Source organism: Chanos chanos, chromosome 6 (assembly GCF_902362185.1).
Source record: "Chanos chanos chromosome 6, fChaCha1.1, whole genome shotgun sequence".
NCBI lineage: Eukaryota > Metazoa > Chordata > Actinopteri > Gonorynchiformes > Chanidae > Chanos > Chanos chanos.
Window position 1 is genome coordinate 33,488,548 of NC_044500.1, and position 25,959 is coordinate 33,514,506.

Here is a 25,959-nt window from a genome sequence, read left to right on the forward strand (position 1 = left end):
TAGAATCCTATGCTGTGATGTTGGCATTTGGGCAGAGCTGCAGAAAGCTTTGCCAACTCTCTGCTGCATAATGGCTAATCCTGTTGATTGGAGTCATCTCTGGATTTTAATTTTATGCAAATCCACATTGTGATTGCTGCTAATTTTTTTTTGACTTGCTTCTAAATGTTTCAGTCCAAATAGTACAACACAGTTGCAGTTTTTGATAGTGAAATAAAAAGACACAATGTGGATCCAGTGTCCCTATGGTTTTTTCAATATATGAAAAAACTGATATAGTGGTGACATTTTCCTGGTCCACGCTCGGGAAAACCTATTTGGAAAAAAAAAAAAGACATACAGATTTTATTGTTGGAAAAAAAACGGGTTTAGAATAGAGTTAGTTAAAATAAAAGGTTCAGGTTATTAATCCTTAGTTACAAGAAAATGGAAGTACAAGGAAAATCCCCAATAGGATAAAATGACAAATGTATGTGTGTGTGTGTGTGCACTCGTGTGTGCGTGTACTTGTGCAGCTATCCTTGTGAGGACCAGTTTGAGTTTTAGACCTTGGGAGTGAAGACATTTTGAAAAAGTGAGGATATTTTGGCTGGTCCTCACTTCTTCAAAGGGCTGTTTGAGGGTTAAGACTAGGTTTTAGGGTTCAGGTTAGAATTAGTTTAGGTCAGGGTAAGGTTTGGGATTAGGCATTTAGTTGTGATGACTGAGGTTAGGGTAAGGTGTTAGGGAATGCATTATGTCAATGAGTGTCCTCACAAAGATAGAAGTACAAGCATGTGTGTGTGTGTGTGTGATTGAGTGTGTGTATGTGTGTATGTATTTGAGTGTGTGTGTGTATGTGAGCGTAGATGTGTTTGAGTGCATGTGTATGTGAGTGTGTGTGTGTGTTTTAGCGTGCTGTCTGTGTGAAGGGGCTGCTGTCGAGAGCTCTGGCTGATGAATGGCTGCTGTGCTACGGGCTGACAGAGATGGATGTGACGCACCCTCATCTCGGTAAAATGGGCGTGGGGGCGGGTCCCTGCTGGCCGCGTTGAAGGTCATGTGGTGTAGGCCCCGGCGTCCAATCGTAGCTTAACACCAGAGTCATTGATGAGAATGTGTGGGCGGGGGGTTCCTCAAAAATATTGATTAGTCTACCTGACCCCTCTTCTCCCTCTAGCCCCAACTATCAGGACACAGTTTGAGTAGGGAAGCAATTTAATTTCTCCACTCCACACACACACACACACACACACACACACACACACACGCGCACGCACACACTCTCTCTCGCTCTCTCTCCCTCTCTCTCTCAAAAATGACCAGTGGGTCAGCCAAGCTCATGGTAATGTAAAACTTACCTCACTGACTCCACTCTCCCACTCATAGCAGCTACAGTAGTGAGGGCAGATTGCTCAGACGGCGTGCGTCACAGCACACAGTTTCTCTATGTGCTTGTGTCAGCCTTTCATGGATGCCATAAGATCTGACCCATGCGTGCTCCACTTTTGGCAAGAAGTCAATGGGCTGTTAGAAAGGGCTTGAACGTGATCACTGTTGACTGATTTGTAATAAAATTTGTTCTCCATATGAAAAAAAATCATTCCATTTCATCATTCCATCAGCATTCTATCCAACACAAAACAAAAATTTTAAGTCTCTGGTTAATTAAATAATGCGTCAAGTGCTGTGTCTGTGTGTGTGTGTGTGTGTGTGTGTGTGTGTGTGTGTATGACTTAAAAACACTTGGGTCTTCTATTGGTTATCTCATTTCCCTGCCCATCGGCCGTCCTCCTGTGGAGCCACAGTGTTGGGTTCCAAAGGTCCCCTGTTTAAAAGGAGATGCTCTGAGTGAGATGTAAACAGTAGATTCAATACAAAATGCAATTAAGATGTGATGCAACATTTCACACAGGAAACACATTAGTGTGTGTGTGTGTGTGTGTGTGTGCCTGTGCATCTCAGAGCCAGTTGGACTTGGTAAGATAATTATTAGGCGAGTTCACTCTAAGACTACGAGACATCCATCACATAAATCTTAGCGGCTCGGCTGACTTTGGTTATGACAGGGAGATGCTGTCGCATTCCTCATGAGATTCCGAGCTAGCTATCTGTTTTTCTGAAAAAAACAATACAAACTTAATGCAGGGAACCGATGCAGGCTTTTTCTCACCATCAGCTACTTGGTTATTGTCTGATTTCACTGAAAGTTTACTTCTTCCTTTTTCCTTTGTGTCACACCCCTCGTGCTAAATAAATGTACGCGGTCTACAGCTGTCACTGACAATATTTAGTTTGGGGTCACGTGCTTTTGCAAAGGATGAGTTGCGCGTGCAATGCGATTAAACAGTCTGGACCGTTGGCCCACTAGTCATTTTGCAACAACACTCCCTGAGGACAGGCTCCTAGAAAAGCATGTTCTACATGAGTGACTAAACGCAGAAACTCTCCAGGGTTTCTTGGGAAGAAAAGCTGTTTTGTCTTCAACACCCTGCAGACACGCATAAGAGACCCTATGGAGGCAGGCATGTAAAAAATAAATAAATAAATAAACAGCGTAGGGCAGGTTTTGTGGACGTATGGGCCGGATGGGAGAGTCCAAGTGAACATTCATGATTCTAATGATTGGCTGTTAATACCGGGGGCGAAATAAATCAGCATGCACCATATAGAAAACAGACAAGAGAAACAGAATCGACAGGCAACGAGACACAAACACACAAAAAATAAAAATCATGCTTTACTGTTAAGATATGTTGAAAAAGGAAATGAAGCAGCTATGCTGATTCAAAAGAATACAGCGAAGTGAATGACCTTTATGGTTCCAAAAGGATATTATCCTTCGCAGCATACATTTCTCATACGCAGTCTCAGAAGAATTGGATGGACAGTCAGCAGCAGAGCAAGCCTTCCTAATCTGTCCGTTACTATGATAGAAACTCAACTTTCTAATGTTCCTGCCATTACTGAGTGCTCATCAGGCCGCTTAAATATACAGAGATAAAATATACAGAGAATTTCCCTGCCAACATTAAAGGAACAAATTTAACATAAGAACTGATGCTTGGAGACTGTTGTAAGATCTGCAGTAGTGTTTGTACATCATCTTAGTTTATCAGCATGTACTCTCAGAAATTTTCATGGCTCAGCAGTTTCCACAGTTCTCCATCAACGGTGACGTGCGATAGTCTCCATTCTAGGCTTCAGGTCGATGACCGAATCTTTATTGTCAGTAACATTCAATTTCTGTTGCACCATTTTTCTAAAAAAAAAAAGTTTAGCATATAAATGATGGCATCTCCAGAACTGATCCTGCTTTGATAAACAGACTTGAGAAGGCTGAAATGAACTGTTTCAGCTCTGTGAATGAATTAAATAACCTATTCATAAATGTTCACAATGTTCTTACGATGCAAGGTGAGAACAACTGGACTCAACATATTTAGCAATATAGCACAGATGGGGTTTTTTTTTTTTTTTGGGTGGCAGGTGAAAAGATGATACAAGAACAGATACAAGATGATACAGACAGTACTTAAAACACAGAGAGAAGGCCAAAACAGAAAAAGAACATAGCTCTTCTGTGAAAAGTTTCTACTATCTATTGCTGACATCATCAGAACCAGGCACTTTATTAACTTTGGTGTGTCTTTCCTCTCTCTTGACTTACCCCAATATGATGATCAATGCGAGCATCAAATTCCCCACTTACCTCATGATTCACAGAGAACAGACAGTCCTGATTGTTGAGGTTGTTGAGGAAAGCACTGAAATCATTTACCATCCCATAGCACCTTTTATTCACTGACATGTAAGAGAACCAAAACCCTGGGAGTAGTTTCATGCCTCTCCATATGTCCTTAGTATTAATTAAATAAACTTAATCTGTGTCTCAACTTCCCCCTTGTAGTTCTCCTTTCACTTTCTGTCCCTATTTTGACTCAGTTCTTCATGTAAGGTTTCAAGTTCTTCCTTATTCCTTGACAAAAACACTTTGTCTTTCATGTACCGAATGCTTTAGGTATCACTTGTGACCAAGACAATATTGTTGGGGTAACACTGTACTGCTCTGCACTAGACAGAAGGGAAAGGAGCAGGTGTTTTGCCTAACAAGAGCTGAAGTTGTTGGGGATGGAAGTATCATCTATTCCTGCAGATCTCATTTGATTTTTCCCTTAGTCTCTGGGATCCCCCTCCTCATTACCTTTTTTGAAGCCCTGCAAAATAGATTTCAGTGAATGGTTATATGAATCTTGTATATAATACCAGCGGTCAAGGAGACAAGTCATTTTTTTTTTCATACAAGATTATTGGCAGCCATAGGCCATTGTCCTTGTTTAATTACAAAACTATGTATAAATATCAAACATTTACCATATAGCTCTTTCTGATTTTATAATGTTTTTCAATGGTTATTTGCCTCTGAGTTAAAATGAATCAATTAAATCGAATCATTGCCTTCTCTCACAGTTAAACAGGAAGCCATCCATAACATTGATGTGATCAATATTCAGGGGGTACAATGGAGTCTTCAAGCAACTTTCTCCATCGTTAGTCTTTGGTGAACACTGAGCCTCATACAAGAACATTTTTATATTCTTAACCATCTCATACTTGTTCCGTGAGGTGGGCCTGTACAAGTTTGCCATGTCATATTTACCAAACGCTCATAACTTCAGAGAACTGTCATAACTAGTGTAAATAAGATGAATGCCGTAAATGAGCATAAAAGTTCATAAAAACCGGAGATTAGCATGACTGACGCCTCAAAAACGCTATATAAGGCTTAGAATCCCACTCCATTTTTTCGGAAAAATAAATATTAATAAGCATACATAAAATGCCATACGGAACAGCGAAACGAACAATTTAACAAATTCGAAGACTGAAGTGCTGCTCTCAGAGATCAGGAAACGAAAAGATCATTTCTGACAGCTGAAGTATGGGGAAAAAAATACTAGAGCTGTTAACACAGAGTGACTTGAGGTCCGTACTATGCCTGAATTAAAAAGAAATGATTTGATGTGAAATTGGATTTAAAAACACGTTGCGACAAAGCAAATTTGTCTATTACTGGAACTGAAGGGGTCAAGGCAGGGCAAGTCTTCATCACGAAGACGGACGACAGAATACATACCATAATAGATGATTTTACACCTTGAGGTTGAGATAGTGGTTTTGTAGCATTATACCATGGCCTTAATAGCCAATTTAAAACTGATAATATTGTTATATTAGTGAATTGTGATATACACACTGCCTGGCCAAAAAAAAAAGAAGTTGCCATTTGGATTTGGAGCCTCTGGAGGCAGTGTTATTATCTGGGGTTGCCTCAGTTGGTCAGGTCTAGGCTCAGTAATGTTATGTGGCAATAAAATGAAGTCAGCTGAGTACCTGTATGTATTGAATGACCAGGTTATCCTATCAATGAATTTTTTTCTTCCCTGATGGCACAGGCATGTTCCAGGACAACAACGTCAAGATTTATCAGGCTCAAATTGTGAAAGAGTGGTTCAGGGAGCATAAGGAATCATTTTCACATATGAATTGGCCACCACAGAGTCCTGACCTTAACCCCACTGAAAGTGTTTGGGATGTGCTAGAGAAGACTACAGAGTAGTTCAACTCCCCCGTCGTCAACAAGATCTCGGCTAAAAATTAATACAACTCTGGGTGGAAATAACGTTGTGACATTGCATAAGGTTGTCAAAACAATGCCACAGAGAATGTGCGCCATAATCAAAGCTAGAGGCAGTCCAACGAAATATTAGAGTGTGCGACTTTTTTTCTTTTTTTTTTTAGCCAGGCAGTGTATTACATTTCAAATAGAAGAGTAAAACAGTCAAATACTGCTGTCAAACAAGATGATCTTAGCATGATATACATTATGAAGTTTAATTTATATATTCAAACTCAAAATTCCCTCAAGGTAATGAAACGGATACAATCCACAAGTCAAAAATGAAGTTTTTCAGCTTTGGAGAACGGTATACTAATTATACATAACTGGTACAACAAGTCTGGACCACTTGCAAATTTAGTTTGTACCGAAGAGAAAACACCCAATATGAAAAAACGCTGGATGCAGCAAACTCTCTTAAATTGTTTGTGCGAGCTGTTTAAGACCAGATCTGTTCATAGGAGTGGTTGTTGAATGATGCCCCTTTGTTTTGATGGACATCAGTTATCTTTATTGTAGTGCCATAGAGGTATTCTTTTGCAAATGACAAGAGCTGATTCTTATCTTTAAGCAAGCACTTTTCTTTAGTCAGGTTCTGTGTAAACTCTTTTACAGTCTTTCCAGTCTTTACAGTTTTTGAATAGTCAGGTAACAGTCAAGGTCTGTAATGACTGCACTCTTATGAAAAGTGCATTAGGCTATGGCCTTAAACTTCAGTGAGTCAGTAGAGTGTATTTAATCAACTGCACGGTATGTGCTATACATAAAACCCAACCTGGAGAAATGTTGAGTTGATTTGGAGACACAGTTAGCTAGTTATTGTGCTAGAGACTGTGGGGCCAAGTGTGGAGCTCCCTGGGCTCTGGTTCTGCTGACTGTGACAAACAGGGTTATGAGGAAGCGTTTGCGCTGCTGCACATGGCTGGGGAAAATCGAGCTTTAGAAATATGATTCGCGCCACCAACTTGTCACATCGCTTAGGGAGCAGAGAGCTGGGCAACTTCCACTAGCAGGCGATGTGCTGTGTGGAGCCATGCCACACACTCGCCTCAGCCTTCTGCATGAGTTACCTCTCCGCTCCTGCTGCCCAACATCGCTTTGTCACACTGCGACCAGAGGAAATCCTCTTTTTTCAAATGTATTTTCAAGTCTAAGCATGCAGAACCAAAAGACAAACATCTGTTGTGTTCTGTTTTTTGTTGTAACTGTCCTTAAGTCCTCTTGGCTTGGTACGAACTTAACTTTAAGACCTCTTTGTCCTTTGTGGTGGTAGGTTTTGGAATTTCCTGCTCAGTGATTGTTTTCACCGCTAAATAGTTTCACGTGTTTAGCCGTGAAATCAAACGCTACAACTCTGTGACCTGAATACATTTGAAAAATTCAGACAAATTCTACTGTTATGGGTCATTCACATGCTTATGGTTTTGATGTGAGATGGTCCTCCAGCTTCAGACAGGGAAAACTGATGGGGGGGGCGGAGAGGACTGATAGACCTTAGCACCTGTCACGAGAATCAGACTCTGAAAGTGAGAGACCCACTGACAGAGATGAGTGTTCTACCATCCGTTATTTTCATAACTGCTGTTCAGCATCACAGCATGCCACTGAGTGATGGCTTCCTTGTGCTGGAGACAACACTTGTCACCAATGACTGTGGTTTGAACAGACTTCTTGTGGCCTAGAGATAGTGAAATGGTAAATTTAGCTCTTGTTTATGATGAGACTCAGGAACTGCCAGGTTGGCTCATGCTTAAGTTCAAAATGTTTTGAGCTCCTACAATATCTAACATTGGTCTGTCCCTCCTACAGTGTTCTTTTAGCAAAAACCAAGTTGTAAAAGGGCTTGTCGTGTCTGTTATTGATCATCTGCACTGTTTATCGGTAACAGTTGTTTTTTACACTTATTGAGATGTTGCAATGTTCACTGAGATGTCTTAACAAGATCCATTTACAGTTACTACTTTTTCATGACAGAGGCCGTGTACTCCTAATGTACCCTTAGGGTTTACGTGTTCTCCTCAGGGGGACGTAAGAAGTTAACCACCATGCTCAGGGCTGAATCCCAGAAGTTTCTGGTTAATAAGCAGTAGCTCTCACCCTTACCAACCTTTGTTTTCAAGCAAGTGAGATTCACATGTAGTCACAAAGAAAGTGACTGAAAAACCTAAGTGAATACACTTCTCACCAACAAACATCCTGTCCTGTTAGAAGCATGCGATGAGAGAACAGGAGGAATTGATTGGTTAAGAGATTATTTCTGGAGGGGGGAGTTTTTATTTTCTGAAGCTCTTGGCTAAGATGCTCCAAGTGAGTGGGCAGGGCTGAAATCTCGCTGGCCTCAGGCTATGCCTACAAACACAAGTCAGCCAACTCACTCCTCAGGTTGTGCAACCGTGGATTTCCCCAACCCGTAATGTGTAAGCTACATCCACATGCACATCTTTACGGTGCGGATCACATGTTAGCTAGTGGTGGTTTGATTAATAGTAAAAACAATATTGTTTATATAAATGCAATATGTCCAATATGTCTAGACCTTCATTAAAAAGGTTTTTAATACATTCTCTTTTGTTCTAGAATTTGTACTGTGTAATAGGAAGGAAGAAATGGAGACACCAGTAGGGGAGTGAAAATGGAAACCGTGCTAGGATTGCTAAAACCTTTGCTGGCTATTGATAGTATGTTTCTTTCAAAGTAAATAATCTATGGTTTGACTTGGTATTTAAATTCTATTGGGTTTGGTGCAGTATTTCATGTACACATGCTATTCATGTCTCTGTGCGTCTGGGTCCAAGGCTTTATGAGCAGGGTTAAAAGTTCATCATGGATGCTGTGCTCGGCAGTCATTTAAAAGAACATGCACAGAACATTTGCTTTGCTCTCAGGCAAGACGTATAGAAGGAGATCAGACAGGTTTAAATCAATAAACCTCAAGCCTTGGCAGAATTGAAGGTAATCAAATGGTGCAACCAGAAAAAAAAAGCAAAAAAAAAAAAACAAAAACAATAAAGTGGAGGGTATTGGTTATGTAGTAATAGAGACTGGTGAAGTCTCTTCTTGTCCTGGTTGCCAATGACTTGCATTTATTTCTCTGTTTCTGCCGTCTTGAATTTGCCTTTAATTAATGTTTGGAATGAGACCAGCCCCTTTTTTCTTCATGTCCAGAATTGCCCTTTAGCTTAAGAGTTATTTGTCTCACGATGACCCTGGATTTCACACCACATTGGCTCTGTTTTGTTTTACAGAGAGACCCTTTTGTGCTGACAGTGGAGGAAATGTTATCTGTTAAATAAGTCATTCCCAACTGCTTGCTATGTTTGGCCTGTGGCAAAAGCATTGAAATTGCTGAAAAGGCACGCAACTTGGGCACACCAGAGAAAAGTGAAACGACTCTCTCATTCATTCTCTGTCTCACAGCTCCCTAAACAGTTAACCTGGCTATGGGGAATAATGGACCTTTAAAGTCTGAAAACCTTCAGATATTTTGTCATTTCTCCTCTGTCCCTGTGAATTGCACTCAGTATGTGTGAGGGTGTGTGGCTGTTTTGTGCTTTTGATGTCTTTGCCAGGCTTTGTATGTTCTAGAGATGGGACATGTTGTGCGTTTTAATTGTGGTACTTCAAGTCCTCCCATGAACCACTGTCATATACCTATAAATTGTAATAAATTACAAATGTATTTCTTTATTAATTTATGCCCTACAACATCATACTCAAACTTTGAAGATGTTTTGATCATTGCAATGTAACATATATGTCATTTTTCATTGTGGAAGGTGGCAAAAATATCACAAGTGCCAACACAAGGTCCATTTAATCATAAGAAAGGGGAAAAAGATGCCACTGACTATTAGGCATTCTTTGTAGGAATGTCAGCCAAACGGACAAACCCTGAGACTTGAAAAATACATAAATACCTAAAAAATAAACTTTTATGCCCTCTCCAGATATATAAATGATCCTCTTCTAGACCACAAATCATCCATGGTTTTTTTCATAGTACCCCTTGATTCAGTTTTGTAAGCCAGTGTTTGTATACCGTTTGTATATAATTACAATGGCAGTGTCTAATACATGTAGTACTCTAGTACAGCTTGTGCCCGAAAAAATAATACACCATAAAACACAAGTGGGTCTTTGATAAAGCCAAAGCCTCAGTTTAATCCATATATTTATGACCACAAACCAAACGTTTCAATAGTAAGTACTGATTTTTCTGGGCTGGTGTTTGAGCAGTTCCTGTAGAAGAAAGTGAGCAGGGTGTGACAGTGGCTCTCACTCCTGTGTGCCCAGCTAAATTCATCTCCCGCTTTCCTGCACTCTTGTGTTTTCCTACGAGTGTCGGAGTAGCACTCAGTAACCGTGATACATGACGGGGAATTATATTACCCCTTGGCTGCTGCTCACTCCCAAATTCATCTTTTCACTCAACAATTTATTTATTTATTTACCAACTTTCTTGCAACCATTTGTCAAAATAGGGTTGGGTTTTTTTTTCTTGTTCACAGGAGAGGAGAGAAAACTGGCCCAAGGTCTGTTTAAAAATGTTGTAAGGAAAAAAAAAAGTTATTTGGGAAAAAAGCTGTGTCTTCTACGTATAGTTTGTAGTCCTAAGGAAGTTAAGAAATGATGCAATTGTGATATCATAGCTAAAATATCTCATGCAATTTCAGGGGGTGGGGTGGAGGGGGGGCACACATGAAAGAGCATCCGTCACCATTTTTTTTTTCTTCTTTTACTGTTCTTTTATTTAACTGAAAGAAAAAGTTATTCTCCGATCATCTTGATCCCACTTAACATTTAAATCAGACGTCTGGAAATGTTGAAAACTTTGAGCCTTTTAATCAACGTTACACTGTTGCATTCAGGTTAGTGTTTTGTCAGTTTGTACTCAGCCTGTCCTGGCTGTCAGAGCCAAGTGTAATGAAATACAGAGAAAGGCACAAAGAGACAATGTAATGCACCTATCTGACTCAGTTATGGTCTTCGTTGAATAATGGACGAGATTAAGTCTTTGCTGTGATGAACAACACTTTTACTCTTAGCCTGTAAATAGAAACAATTTGATATGTATTCATATATTGTCCTATTGATCCGAGATAATGCATTGTTTCGACGGCGCAAGCAGTATGTAATAATAGATGGTATTACGGTTAACCGTGTTACGCCGCGGCGAAATTACCAAGCAGGGGCCCGCACCTGTTCTGCAACAGGGAATATGGATGCCACGGATGATTTTGTGCCTCATAGGTTTACTGCAAAGACATGGTCCAGACCGGGCGTGACTCAGGAGCTGGAGCCCTGCTGGGGGTGGCTGGGCTGGAAACTACTCAGTCTCTCAGTGACCTTCAGAGCCACAGTGGCTCTTTACTGCTGCGTCAGCACCCAGCTTCCAGCAGTGCCAAATGCCTGACAGCCAAGCCGCCTAGCCAAACAAACGCAGCCAAGCGCTGATGGCCCTGACAGGGCAAACACACCTTAATTAACACCTGTCACCACCCTGTGATTAAGAAAAAGATGAATCCAGTGGGATGGCAGGGCGAAAAGAAAGACATTCAAACAAAGAGAATTTTAGATTTGCAAACAAAGCAACACGGTGAGTCAAAGTTAAACAAAAAGCTTAAAAAAAAAAAAAACCTTATTCAGAGGTTTTACAGAGGGAAGAATTGAAAGGGATATGAGGGGAGCGTATTAACTTTTTTTTTTTTTAGATTGTGCACTCTGTACTCTTATTAAATCCCACTTAATTCTCTCTGGGGTGACTAGGGGAATGATCTCTCAGACTGACTGCCCTCTGGTTGACTCTGTCCTTTGACAGTTCTCTGTAGGGCCCTCTATACTGTCCTCCCTCTGATGCATAAAGAAAGAGGCAGTTCCATGCATTCCCCCTTCAGACCCTCCTCTGAAAATGTATTATGCTATAGCAACTCTTTGTCTGTTTGGGCCTCTCTCTCTCTCTCTCTTTCTGTGTAGACAAGCTTCCAGAGGAACACTGCTTCAGATGTTGTCTGGATGTCTGTGCTGAGTGCACACTGATTTTTCTCTCCAAACATCCTCTGGTATTGGCCTGCTCTTCACTTGTGTCCATCTTTATCAATCCCCATCAGCAGTTCAGTTTGATAGTTTGACGTTTTAGCGGTGAGAGTCTCCCCCCCAGCCCCTGCATGAGTCATGGCCACGCCAGATGGACGGCTCCTGTAGTGTTTGAGTCCGTTCTTTACAGTGTGAGCTCAGGTGTTTGTGGGTCAGTGGTTTTGATAAGTTTCAAATGGTTGGATGCTGAACTTATGACCCAAGGGAAAACAGAAGGGATGCAATACTGCGCGTGACAAGACTCAACAAGCGTAAAAGCACATAAGAGAAATATCACAGTGTTAGCACAGGGCTTTTGAATGTATCTGAGCAGGGCTTAAAAACTTGGTTTATACGTTTTTGCTTTCGTTTGTGTTGAAGAACTTACATGTATGTTTTGTGTTTTAAGTGTGTATGTACGTGCTTTGTCTGCCTGCCCACAGGTTACACAGTCATTCACACACACACACACACATGCACACACACACCTGGAGGATTCACTGATCTGACACTACCAAACTGTCGACTGAGGGAGCTCACTGAATCAGGCCATTTCCGAGGCGAGTGGGGGGAAATTCAATATCCTATTGTGTTCACAACTGCACGCGCATGCACATACACACACACACACACACACACACACACACACAAACACGCACACACAAACCCCGTTCACAATTCCTGCCAAGGAATGACGCGCTGTTTCTGGAGTAGATCCCAGGCGAGACTGAGGACACATCTTCCCGCTTGCCTGTCTCTGTCGGATCATGTATTCCGGACGGGCCAGAGTGTCGTGGAATAAGCGTGGATCGTTCCATCACTCTCCTCCCATCGGGAGCATACTGGCAGCCCCGCCGCTCCTATTGGGCCCAACTGCCTAGGATTCGACCTTCACTCTGAGTGCCCTCTGACAGGGGGGGCGGGGCACCCATGTGGTGTCATTCTCTCCCCTGCTGTGCTCCTTTTTGTTTCATGCTCTTTCATTGTTCTCTTTATCTAATTTTGGCCAATGCTGCTGACTGCTGGCTGATAGGAAATCCAGTGACGGAGTCTACGGAAGCATCTCATGCTATTTTCTTTGTTCCCTGACCTAGCCTTGTAGTTTGTTACCTCTTTAAGCTGACTGGATGTTTCCTGTTTTGCTTTTGTTGTTTTTAATTAATCTTCAGAGGCAGCTATTAATTGCATTCGCTATCAATCATCCTCACTCGTTGTAGAGTGAATGAGCTATTTCCTGCATGACTGTGCACATGGGAAAAGACAACCAGTTGGTCAAGTCAAAAAAATAATAATAAATAAACAAATAAAAAGTGGAGAAGTTTTAAGGAATAATTAAATTAATAAATAAACCTTTCAGAGCTATGTCATAATGGGGAGATGGTGGGGTTGAAGCCTAATGGTGATGGGGTTTCGCCATTTATAGGCTGGAAAAATGTATTAATTGATAACTACAGACAGATGCGTTTTTGTCACGCATATTCCATGTGTTTTGTTTGACATTTCTATGTGAGAGAAAGAAGGAGATGGAGCAATCATACTTCCTCTCTCTCTCTCTCCCCCTCTCCCTCTCTTCGCTAACCGATAACATCCTCCCAAATGATAGTTTCATTTTTATCACTGACGGCAGCAGCCTTGCCACTTGAACAAGAGGAAAAACAATCTTGCTAAGTGCCAGTTCTCTCTACCCATCCCTCCACCTCTCTCTCATGCCTCTCCTCCATAAGAATCCTTATCACCACCTAAGCTTTAGGGCTCACAAACACAAACAAATAAGCCAGAGCTGGGACAAGGCTACCTCAAGAGAGAAAGAAAGAGACATACAGACAAAGAGAGAGAGAGAGAGAGAGAGAGAGAGAGAGAGAGTAGTGATAGAGTGAAGGAGTTGGACAGAATAAGAAAAAGAGAAAGTAAAAAGAATGTGAGACACAATGAGAGAAAGAGCCTTGAGCTAAGGAAGCTGTGTCCACTGTCAGTGCTCCAGTTGCTTGGAGGAGGAGGTAACAGAGACACAGGCCTGGACTACAGTGGCCCAGCCAAAGCTCGCTCCTCCTTTAGGACTCTCCATCGATCCCACATTGATTCCTGTGTGATGTATTATCTAGGCTAACAGACGGCTTGGCCCTGAGAATCTGAACTTTTGCCATCGATGCTAGAGAAGCCATGGGCAGCGGGAGACGGGAAAGAATGGGTGCATTTTAAACATGAAATGCCTTAGTTGGATCAGACCCAGTCTCAGCATTCTTTCATTATTCATTTGAACACACCCCATACCTTGGAACCTGTTTCCACATTAATATTAATTCACTAAAAACAGACATCAGCACCCGGTGCAACTGGTCATATGCACAAAACTGTTTACATATCCTCTAACAGCTGGATCTAGAGCTGAGTGATGTGGGTTAAGCCTAAACAGGAGTGAAATGACGCTTGGGATGTGAACATACATAAATTCACAATCAGTCTTTCAACGCCAACAACAACGCAAACAACAACATCAACAGAAACTTTGCCCAATGGATTTTCTCTGTTTCTCATTCCGCGTGGCAGCAGTTTTTTTTTGTTGTTGTTGTTGTTTTTTTTTGTTTTTTGTTTTTTGTTTTCTCTGGGCTGATACAGAGATAGCTGGCAGCTTTCTGACGAAACAACTGATGGCTGACAGAATGTGGCTAATATACTGAAGAGTCTGGGTGTTTTCCCAGGGATGTTTACTGTGGGTTCTCTGTGGGTCTGGCACAATACTGACCATTACCATAATGATAGAGGGGCTCTCCAACGAGACAGTTCTCAGTGATCCTCAGCTGACCTGTGTCATCATTGCCATCAATGGACATCGGTTCTTATGCCATTTTAAAGGTGTAACTGTACCTTTTCAGTCTCGTGCCAGTTCTGGCTTTGATATTAATCATTGATGTTTTCAGCCTCTCCACCAACATCTCTGTACTTGAGCCATTGTGCAGCCAGTCCAACTACTGTGGGCCACTCATCAAACAGGCCACTGCTGTGGCTTTCCCCGCTTCTGAATGAGAGAGACACTGGCAAATGGCGGTTGGAGGAAAATATTTATCTTCTTTGTTCAGCAGGGCCAGAGCAGTCAGTGCGTGTCACGTTAGGGGTATGTGCGTGTGAGAGCGTGTATGAGAGGACCGGGCCAGGATTGGAGTGGGGGCTTTTGGCGTTATGATTAATGACTCAATTTCCTCGCCCACTTTTTAATGTGCAGTGTCAATTTACTCACAGAGACTTTGTGATTTCTTCTTGACTGTGTAGGTGGAGAGAAGGGATATAGAATTGGAAAAGGTGAATTTGATAATGATTATTAAGATGACTATGGCTTTGATTTCATTTCAAACCTCTTCCCACACCATATTGCCTCAAAATGTAGCATGGATTATGGGTGCTCTATAGTTTATCCATGTAATTACACAAAAAAAAATATTTGGATGCGTTTATCATATGAATATTCTTATTACTAATATGGGCACAAATATACCGGCTCAGCAACAATTCAGTGGTAGGAACAATATGCCTTTTAACGCAGGATCAAAAAATTTTAGATGTGCATACTCTATGCTCAGTTCACATTTTGTACGTTTTGTAAGCTGAGCATGTATTAAAGCCAAAGCAAAGTTCAGGTTTGCCTGCTCAGGTTACCATTGTATACGCTCAAACAACCAATTGCACACATGGATAACTGTCTTCGCTCTCAAAACACTTTGTTTAATTTTGCAAGAGCACACCACTCACACACCAGCTCTTCAAAAACGTATCTCACTTGAACTGTTTACTTATGCGTACATGGTGTTTCAGGTTAGTGTCAAATATTCAGCCAATGGGACGGCCTTACCGCACTGCTGGAATGCAGGTTGTCAGCTTGCTAGTGCGGTGACAGAATTTGTAAGGGTTCCACCGTCTGGGTCCATGGAAGGTCACATTTTGGCATCAGCGCGCCGCACTATCTCACAACATTTATTCTCCTCGTGCTATGTGTGGAGAATTCATGATTTATACACTTTATTTATTTATTTATTTTACATCACTTCAAACCATAAATAACTGAATAAGATATGATATATCCTCTTTACATAGTTTCAGCTCATTTTGTCTATGTACCTCACAGTATCTCTCAGTATTAGCAAGGCTATATGGACATGTCAATTTTTCCTCTTCCTTCCCCTCCATTCTGACTTCAAATCCCGTCTGGTCTGGGCGCTAGACCGCCTTAAAGGAACTACTGGATTATTCAGGTTTAGAGAGATGCTGCTGAGAGTTGGGAATGAAACCCACTAAGATTAATTCTGTCTAGAATCCTTACGATCAGATTCTGCCGTTTTTAAGAGCGTCTCAGTTGGGATTGGTGGGAGGTGGGATTGACTAATATTAATTTCATCCGCTGGCAACCAGTCAGATTATGCAGGTTTGAGGAAGGCTGTGGGGATTGAGAAAGTCGATGGAAATATGGAATTCATAAGGCTGAGAACCTAGAGTAATAGGTGAGGTCACTTACTGAGATTCAGCCTGCTGTATAGTATCTCCTTTAGCCTGCAGCAGGATAAGTGCAAATTTGTAAGGATGAAAGTTCTTTGCTCTCTCTCTCTCTCTGTCTGACATGCCTCGGAGGCAGTTTGCATTTAAGAATGCTTTATTTTAGTCATTATTTAATCAAATGGACTTTCTGGATGACCCTTCCTGATAAAGTACCCCGCGGCTCACTTCTCAGCTTCACTGCCAAACCGTTAAATGAAAAATGACAGAATTTCATCGTAATTCTATGAATAGCTGTAACAGCATACTTTTAGCCTTAAATTTGGCTAACATTACCTCTAATGTAAAACTGTGAACTATGAGGTTCCATGATGGTTGTGTTTACTCAGGCATTTTCCTCACTACGCGGGGTTAGCTGCGGATAACTCTAATGATACAACAAAGGCTTCACCTCAATTTAAATGGGACAGTGCCTTGATCAGCTCAACAGAGAACCTCATCAAAGGGCCACAGATGCTTTGAATTAATAAGCAGCTGTAATTGAAAGTGATAGTATTTCCATTTTGCATCCAAGTAGGTCTGCAAACAGAAACAACAAGTGTTTTCACAGCTACTTTGCAGCCGTGACACCTCAGTGCAGCTTTACTGATTTTTTTTTTTTTCTTTCTTTCTTTTATACACAGTTCAAAAATTCGGGCCAGTGGCAAAGATGGCCTTTTTGAGCAAGGTAGTAGGTTGATGTCTTCTTTTGCTGTGAATCATGAGATGCCTCAAAGCTGATATCCTCAAGAGACCAATTTGCATTTCATAAAGTCAAGCAACAAGCGCGGTGATGTGAGCTGAAGGAGAAAGAGAGACAGACGTCGTACAGAGCAGGTTGAGGAGGCGTCTCTTGTTTGTCTGCAGCCCTCTCCCCAGTGCCTCTCAACTCCAGATCTGCACCCCCCCCCCACCACCCCCACCCCCCATTGTAGTTAAAAGAACACTTTGAGGAGTTTCGCATGTCACGGCTTCTCATTGCCAACTTGGAGAACAGTGAGTCTCATTCACAGTCAGAGGAGGCTCAGGCGCCGCCCTTCAGGTTAACTGTGGGTTAGAGAATAAGCAGCCTAGAGCAGGCTCCCTGGAAGCTGAGTGACTGGCCCTGAGGGCGGAGGAAGTCAGTGTGATGGTGGTGGTGGTGGGGAGGGGATGGGAGGGTTGAGGCAGTGGGGAGGGGGGGGGGGGTTCTCTAGCAGAACACAGAGCCCTGAGGCCTTCATCTTCATTTCAATGCAGAACGACTTTGTCATATAATCTCTGCGGTGACTACATCTCTAAGCTGAAGCAAAGAGTGAAGGAGCAGAGTAATAATAGGAATAGTAAAGAGAGCAAAGAGAGGAGACAGTGTTTTGTGGAAAGTGACAGAAGGTGTTGGGGGGGGGGGGATGGTTTGGGCCAGAAAAAGGAAGAGAAGTTGACTGAAAACATGCAGCCTAGAGAAAGAAAAAAAAAAAAGGACAGTGAGGACTAACAAGCCGTAGAGAATTGACTCCTGAATAAACTGAATTTGATGAAGCCTTTCTCTTCTTTATGCCTGTCTTTATGCTTGTTTGCCAAATTAGAGAGGCTCATTATTTGCCTTTCACTGGATCAGTGCTGGCACCAGGAGACGTGAGGGTCCTGCACTGACAAACAATCAGAGTCAGATAATGAAAACCTGCCCCAACAGTAAACAGGAAGACAAAGGCAGTTTGTATCACAGATACCAAAGGGATGCAATACAGAGATCCAAAAATGTATTCACAAAAAGATAGAAACAATGGGCACAGTGGTGAGGTTGGCTAATCAAGATAGCCTGAGCTCCGGAGTCCTCTGTTGATTTTCAGTGAAAGAAGCCTTGGGCAGGTCAAACAGATCCAAGAGAAAACTGATGGCCCCAGAATGTCTTTATGGGCTCATATTGTTAAATTGTATTTGATTGTTAAGGAGATTTGACCGACCTTTATCGTGAAATCTTAGGTTACATATCAAGTCATTTCTGCCTCCTCTCTCTGAGAAAAGACATTTTATGGTCCTTTTTGATCATACTAGCAGTCTCGCGTTCGGCGTCGTTCTGTTATTGGTTCCTGCGTTGTTTGTCTGTCATACCCATTTCAGCCATAGCCACCGTGTGCAGAGGTCAGTGGGGTTAAAGTGACACTACATTATCTCTGACACGGTGTTTAGAGGTGAAAGCGCCAGGCGTGTACCAATACACTTCCTCAAGCGTGTGCCCCTCCCCCCGCACAGTGGCACGGTGAGTGCAGCATATGGCCGAGATGCAGAGATCCAGCCCAGGTTTGAAAGGTCACACCCATGACAGTCAGATAAAATGCTTTTCTCCTCTAACAGTTGAGGTGCATTCTGATCCACCTGTCCTTTGGAGTGGCTATTGTTCTCATATTTCCCATGCCTAATGTTTTCTCTGCATTACATAAGTTTCCATGCACAGTCACTATCATACACGGTGATGAACGTGCTTACTTTTTTTGGACATGTTTCCAGTCACTGCTGCAGAAGCTTCAATTTGAATTCTACACAGAGGCTCATGAACGAAAAACATTTATCAGCTGAAAAAAAAAAAGCGTATGAAAGCCTTTTGTACTGGATCTTAGACCTCTGTAAAAATGAATTTGAACATTGCCCTTGTTGCTTACTTGACATCAGTTGCAATATTTGCACACAGAGTCAACAGGGTTTTTCTGTTTCCTTGTCAAAAGGAAGATGGGTTGATATAGTGCTCTGATTGGCTGTAGTCCCCCGGAGCAATGCAACTGTCACTGGTCATGGCCAGGTCATCTGGAAATGTCTAGAACTCTTTTATCTCTACTCGGAGACGGTCCAGAGACCCATTATTAATCCGCACCTGTGGGCTTAAACCAGTTTAAACTGCTCCCTTCATTCACACTGCTTTCTTATTTGAATTGCTGTTTTGGTGTGTTTCAAAATGAGTCAAATTTCATTTTATGATTAAAGTAGAACAATTCCAAATCAGAAGGAAGATGTGATTTTTTTTTTTAATTAATTTTATTATTATTTGATAGATGTAGAATGTTACGGGTGGCTTCAAATGTGTTTTCCTTTTTTACTAATCAGAGAGAAAGAGTGACAGACAGAGCTGTTGGGCATTATTGCTGAAGTATCAGTCCACTGTTCTGCACCCTGATGAGTTTATCTGCAGTGTGATCAAAGCCCCTGTGTCTTTCCAGCAAAAGAAAGAGAGACAATGTCTTGGTTTAACCGAAGATATCTGTGATGTTAGGAATGAGACAAAGACGTCGAGATTGTTAGGAAAACAGAGAGCAAAAGACATTGACATTGTTGTCATTTCATCGCTGTCAAGCGCGTCAGTTTTTGTTTACCTTGTTCTTCACCAAAGAGGTGCATGAGTGAAATAAAAGAGATCAAGGTACTTTGCGTGAGACATACTGTATGTATAAAGGCTCAAAATTCTCTTTGTTTCTTCTTTTCTAGGAGATTGCAGCCTACTTGATAACGTTTGAAAAGCATGAGGAGTGGCTAACTACATCCCCTAAAACAAGGTGAGAAAACCACTCCAGTCGCTCCAACACCTGTTTGATTTGTCAGTGCTATATTTCCTACTAAAAGCTTTTTTTTACCCTTATCCTTTCTTTCAAACACATAAAATAGTATGGAAACACCTTACCTGACAAGCTGCCCATTTCAATGCTTTCTAGTGTGATGTCCAGACAGATAATGGAATATTAATGGCTACTTATGCCGTGAGATGTGGCTGGGTCTATTAGTATAATGCCCTTTTTCCTCGCTGACGCTACTAATGTTAGCGTTAATGCAGCAGGCTTGGGCAACATATCAGTCTCTCAATGAAACTACATGGCAGTTAAAGATCTAAAATATTACCTGACCAGGGCCTAGATAATTGTCCAGATCTGATCTTATTGCTAATGCTATGTATATTATGTAAATATGATTATTGTCATAATGTTGCTGTAACTCTGGACTGCTAAAGAGTACAAAGACAAACAGCCTCTGACATGTCAGTAGAAACTGTGGTAATAGTATTGACATTATTTGCACTTTTCGTTGTTGTTCTGTTTTGGTTATGTAAATTACAGTTGTACTTGTTTGTACTGAGGTTGTGGCAGGGCTTAAATTGTAACATACAGTAGCATTCACGCAGATGTTGTACAGCACGTCTCCAATGATTTGAAATTTAGCAAAATGCTTCACTAGCCAGGGGTTACAAACATATTACACAGAAAAAAAATTCCAGTGTCTGACGCTGTTCGTTTTATCTCTAATAATACAGCATGCATTCTGCCACACATACTGGGAACATGATGGTACATATATTTATACTGAACTATTTGGTACGGGGCTGAGTACACACTGCAAATCAATTAATTTTCCACTGAGCAAGGGTTAATGCAATGTACAAAACTCCAAACCAGACGTGATCTAATTATCACACGTATAGTCACGTACGAGGAAATGTACGTGACTTAAAAACAGGTGTGTCGTCTTATTTAAATAACCAGCTGAAGGGACGTGTGCCAAACCATGTTTTAAAATTCTTCCCCTAAAGGATCGTTTCGCTTTGAGAGAAAAGGACAGGCCGTTATTTCCTGAAAAGCATTGCTACATTTTGCATTTCTTTTCTTTTATTGGCCAAATGTTCCCATACGTGACTCTAAAGCTATGATGTGTGCTGAGCTGTGAGGTCTGTATACTGTTATATTTCTAAGACATACTCCCCATGCATACTGACATGCATATTTGCATACTGTGAGGAAGTCAGAGGAGATCATTTCTGTATTTCATTATCAACACACAAGAGTCTCCTGCTGACTTACAATATGAAAAGGAAAACTGGGAGGTGATGTGTAGGAGTGTTATTAACTCAGTGTTGATGATTCAGTGACCTGAGGTAACCTGACTAACACTTGTCTGTCACAGAGGGCATGAATACACCTGACCAAATACAAACCAAAAGGCGAAAGACAGAGTAAAGGACAGTCTTTTCTCCCCGCAGTCTAAACCAATGATTCTTTACCGACTGTAAGCTCTACTGGGTTTTTTTTTACACATACAAAAATCTTCATCATCGTCATTTGTCTCAGCTATGGTACTAATCGAGATGATTAACAAAGACACTTTAGGATAACAAAGGTACTTTCAAATTAGATTCTCTTTTTTGTGGGCTCACAGACAAACCTTCACAGAAAGTTTTGGTTTGCAATTACTGTGGCATAACCTTTTGATTTTTCTGTAATCAGATTTGAGTAATAATTTATGCAGCAACACAAAAAAAAAGAAAATATATATATATAAATCATGAAGTCAGAGGTGACCTGACCCATATTTAGCCCTGCAAAAATGTGTCTACTTGACCGAATATTAACAGCAAGAAAGAGGCACAAACAACTGCTTAAAAAAAAGGGGTTTTTTTTCTTCCAACAATGCCTAACAGTGATCTTAGAGAAATTTTTATGCTCCAGTTATTCCTCACAAATTACAGAAATATTTTTTGAAATCTGGGATTAGTCCCAGACGTAATACTAATCAAATTAATCATAACAAAGATGCTTCAGAGTTGGATGTTTGCTTTTTAATCAGCAGGGGAAGTATTGTCAGACACTGAATTTGTGCAACAAAGCAAATATGTTTTTGTTCTTAATATTGTTTTTTTTTTTAAAAAAAAAAAAGAAAGAAAGAAAGAAAGAAAAGAAAAATATTAATTGTAAAATCTGATATTCAGGGTAACTTGGACCCATAGTTACTTTGGACTGACATATTCAGACGTATTATTGGGAAAACAATGTATACATATGTACATACATATAATATATATACAGTGCTTGGTGACTGATATCTCACTTGCATTAAATGGTGAGTGTAGATCCATAAAGAAAAGAGAGGATTTTGCTTTCAGTACTAACACAGGACCTTATGGTTGAAGTGTTGATGTATGTAGGTCAAATCAGAGAGGAGCATCTTAAAACAGCTTGATAATGAAATAATAATGACAGGATTGCAATGAATGACAGCATGAGGTCATGACTTCGCAGAGAATTGACTGCCCACTTGAAGCCTCCAAACACAAACTGCATGTGAGTGTGTGATTGTGTCTGTGTCTATCTCTTTCTCTCTGTCTCTCTGTCTGTCTGTCTCTCTCTCTCTCTCTCTCTCTCTCTCTCCCTCTGTGCGTTTGTGTGTGTTTATGTGTTTTCATGTGTCTGTCTGTTTGGCGGATGGGGGGAGACAGAAGGAGAGAGAGAGAGAAGGAAAGAGAGAGAGAGAGAGAGAGAGAGAGCTGCATGGCATGAACAGCCTTCTATCGCTCCCAGCCTGCCTTTACATAATAGGACTGATTTCAGAGTGTGATTTGCCATGGCTGTTTAATCCAGCCAGTTACTCCTCGTTTTAATGAAGCTGTTGTATCTTGGGGCTGTCAGTAAGGTTTCAGAACCAGTGCATGCCAACACTTCAAACTGTGGTTAAACCCAGCCCACCTACACTCTGGAGCAAGACTGTTACACCAAGCTGACTGCACTTAACTCCTGTAAAAGGACTGGCTTTTTGTACCCTTACAAACATCAGGAAGTGATGAGGATTTTTATAGTGTTTGGGGATTTCCTGAAAGATTTTTTTTTTCATTGCTCAGCATGTGTCATACAGAATATATTCAGCAGGTTCATATTTATTTACTGCAATTCTTACACGTTAATATAACTGCAGCTCTTTGCATGGATTCAACAGATATTTGACAGATATTCTGTATCTATTTATGTATGTATAAGATTTCTATGCTCCTATTCTAGCACGCATTTCTTAGTTTTTGTGTGTGTGTGCGTGTGCGCGCGCGCGTATGTATGTGTGTGCGCGTATGTATGTGTGTGTATGCATACAATGTAAATGTTGGCACAGTTTCTGTTGTGTGCAGCACTAAAGGCACTCAGTAACTGTCTGCAAATGCCACTCAGCATACACACACACAGTCCCCTCACACAGTCAATTAGAGGCTCTCTGAGGCTCTCTCACTTTCCCAGTCATGCCTGGGTCTTCACCGCGCCTGCCAAAGTATTCATTGCCTCGCAGCCTCTCTCCCTCTATACAGAGAAATAAAAAGAGCCCTTTTTCCTCATCTAAACAATGGCAAGTAAAGAATACCAATGCATGCGTGACTGTTTTGTCAAAGTTTAATTTAGCTGATTTGCTTTGTGACTCTGCCTTCTCTCCTTCCTGCTCTGCGCGTTGAGCGTCTCTGGGCATAATTAAACAACCTCGCTCTTATTCATGTGCAAATTCAGAGCGGGCACTTTGAAACAGAACTAATGGAAGTCTGTGTATTTGTGCAGAGAGGGCTAAGGTGAGGTAAAGATTATCTGATCTCCTGATGTTATATGTCTTAATACTAAATAAATAACTGTCATCTCAATGACTATTCTCCTGGAATGCAGAAATGACAACACGTTCTGAATACGGAAGACAAAAATAACCTGTCGTTTGAAATAGGAGCTTATATGCACTATATAATGCATATACCAGTACATAGACAGTTCTTTGTATTATTCAAAGAGCAGGGATGCTCATAAGAAATATATGATCAGAAATATATGCCCCTCTGCATTTCCATGGAAAGTCAGTGTTAAAATGTGATGTGTGGCTGTAGTTTGGCATGTTATTCAGCAGACATGAGCTCTAACGGCGTAATGGTTCTGAAACCGAGACCAAAACTGCGATACAAATGTCCACGCCATTCAGTCAGGTGCGCATTGTGATCCAAGTGAATACAGTGTAGCTTTAGCCACGCATGTTAAATGCATAACCTTTTCATGCTCTGATGGTCAGTCAAGAGAAATGTTAGCAAATAAAGTGATACCTGACAAAATACAGTGTGCCCTCTCCTGCAACGGACTGGCAACCTGTCCACGGTGTTTCCCCGCCTCTCGCCAGGTGAACGCTGGGGTAGGCTCCAGCACCCCCCACGACCAGTTAGGATAACAGGCTTTGAAAATGAGTGAGAGAGTGAGTATGCCCTCTTTTCTACATCTCTGTGTGCGGACCTAAAATTAAAAACTCAGTTGCCTCTCCGATTCCATAATGTAGCTGTAACTTAGCAACTAAATTAGCATAGCCGTTTCTCAATATGCGTTCTTCTTTGTACTTGCGTTCTTGTGGACTTGTGAAATGTCAGCCACAGCCCGAGTACTGTTCCAATTCAAAGTTCATATCCAGCCAAGTACAGGTCAAATACCTGGATGTATCCTCGATGCGTGGGTTTTATCAAGGATCAACAGGAGGTGACTTGTGTGGACTTGGGGAGTGAAGTTTCCCAGAATGCATTTCCACCCAATATAATATAACTGTAAGTTTCATATTATGACTGTTGTTCTGTCACCAAATGTAGTTTTTAAGATTTTTCCACATGAAAAATGAATATTTCAGAATGCAAATATGGGTCAGTAGCACCTCCTGTCCTAAATATTCGGAGATGTGACATCTGCTTGCGGACCGGACTGCCTAGCCCTAGCCATCATTGGGAGTCTGGAGTCCCAAGATGAACTAGCAAGTCCGAACTCCCAAGAACTGGAGTCTGTACATGACGTACTCCATACTGAGAAATGGCTAATATGCGTTCTTCTCTGTACTTGAGTTCTCATGGATTTGTTGAAACGCCATCAGTCACGGCCCAAGTACTGTTTCAATTGAAAGTTCGCATCTAGCCAAGTACACATCAAATCTTCAGAAGTGTCCTTGATTCGTGGGTTTCATCAAGGATGCATCAGGAGGTGACTTGTGTGGACTTGGGGAGTGAAGTTTCCCAGAATGCATTTCACCTAAATTCCACACAAAGTGGCGGCTATGGCAGCAGACGAACTACCACGTAACTGTAAGTTTCGTATTATGACTGTTGTTCTGACACCAAATGTAGTTTTTAAGATTTTTCACATGAGAAATGAATATTTCAGAATTCGAATACGGGTCAATAGCACCTCCTTGAAAGTCCTAAATGTCTGGAGATGTGACATCTGCTAGCGGACAGAGCTAACTAGCACTAGCCAGCAGCCCTCATCAGCTATATCATCAGGAGTCTGGACTCCCGAGCTGAACTAGTAAGTCCAGACTCCCAAGAACTGGAGTAGGTACTCGACACACTCCGTATATGTTTAGTGATGGAGCCTCCTAAGTATGGCGACTGCAAAGTCGGAGCTTGAGGACCCTCCATATCCTTCAGCTCTCCTGTTTGGGAAGATTTCGGTTTTCCAGTGAGCTATAGTAGCAATGGGCAAAGACAAGTGGATAAGATGAAGGCAACGTGCCAGCATTGTTCAGCTGAAATCCGACATGTTGCTGGCAGCATGTCGAACATGATTACTCATTTGAGATGGCATCATCCAAATGTGAATATCACTGGTACAAGGAAAAAACTGAGTGGAGTGCAAACTGGAAATTATGGCCAGTTGGCACTGTTTACAAGTTTGTACAAGTTTATAAGTTCACAAGTAAATGCATAATAAATGAAAAGAAATTTCATGTTTTGCATGTCTTTTTTCATTGTACCAAAAACATATCGGACTGTGACTTCAAAACCGAGATACATACCGAACCGTGACTTTTGCGTACTGTTACACCCCTAATGAGCTTTATAAGGACACGTCCTATAAGTCTGCAGTTCTTTTGCTTTGATCAGTCAAGAGAGAGTGACCATAGACTTCATGATTGATCTTAGCCCTCTGCAT

The 25,959-nt window shown here is 41.4% G+C and overlaps 1 protein-coding gene across 1 annotated transcript in view; it reads left to right on the forward strand.

The window, feature by feature from the left end:
• Window positions 1-25,959, forward strand: part of camta1b (calmodulin binding transcription activator 1b) — a 211,043-nt gene that overhangs the window by 91,459 nt on the left and 93,625 nt on the right. The window contains exon 4 of the mRNA XM_030777032.1: window positions 19,709-19,776. Within this exon, the coding sequence (XP_030632892.1) occupies window positions 19,709-19,776 (68 nt within the window). The remainder of the gene's footprint in view (window positions 1-19,708; window positions 19,777-25,959) is intronic.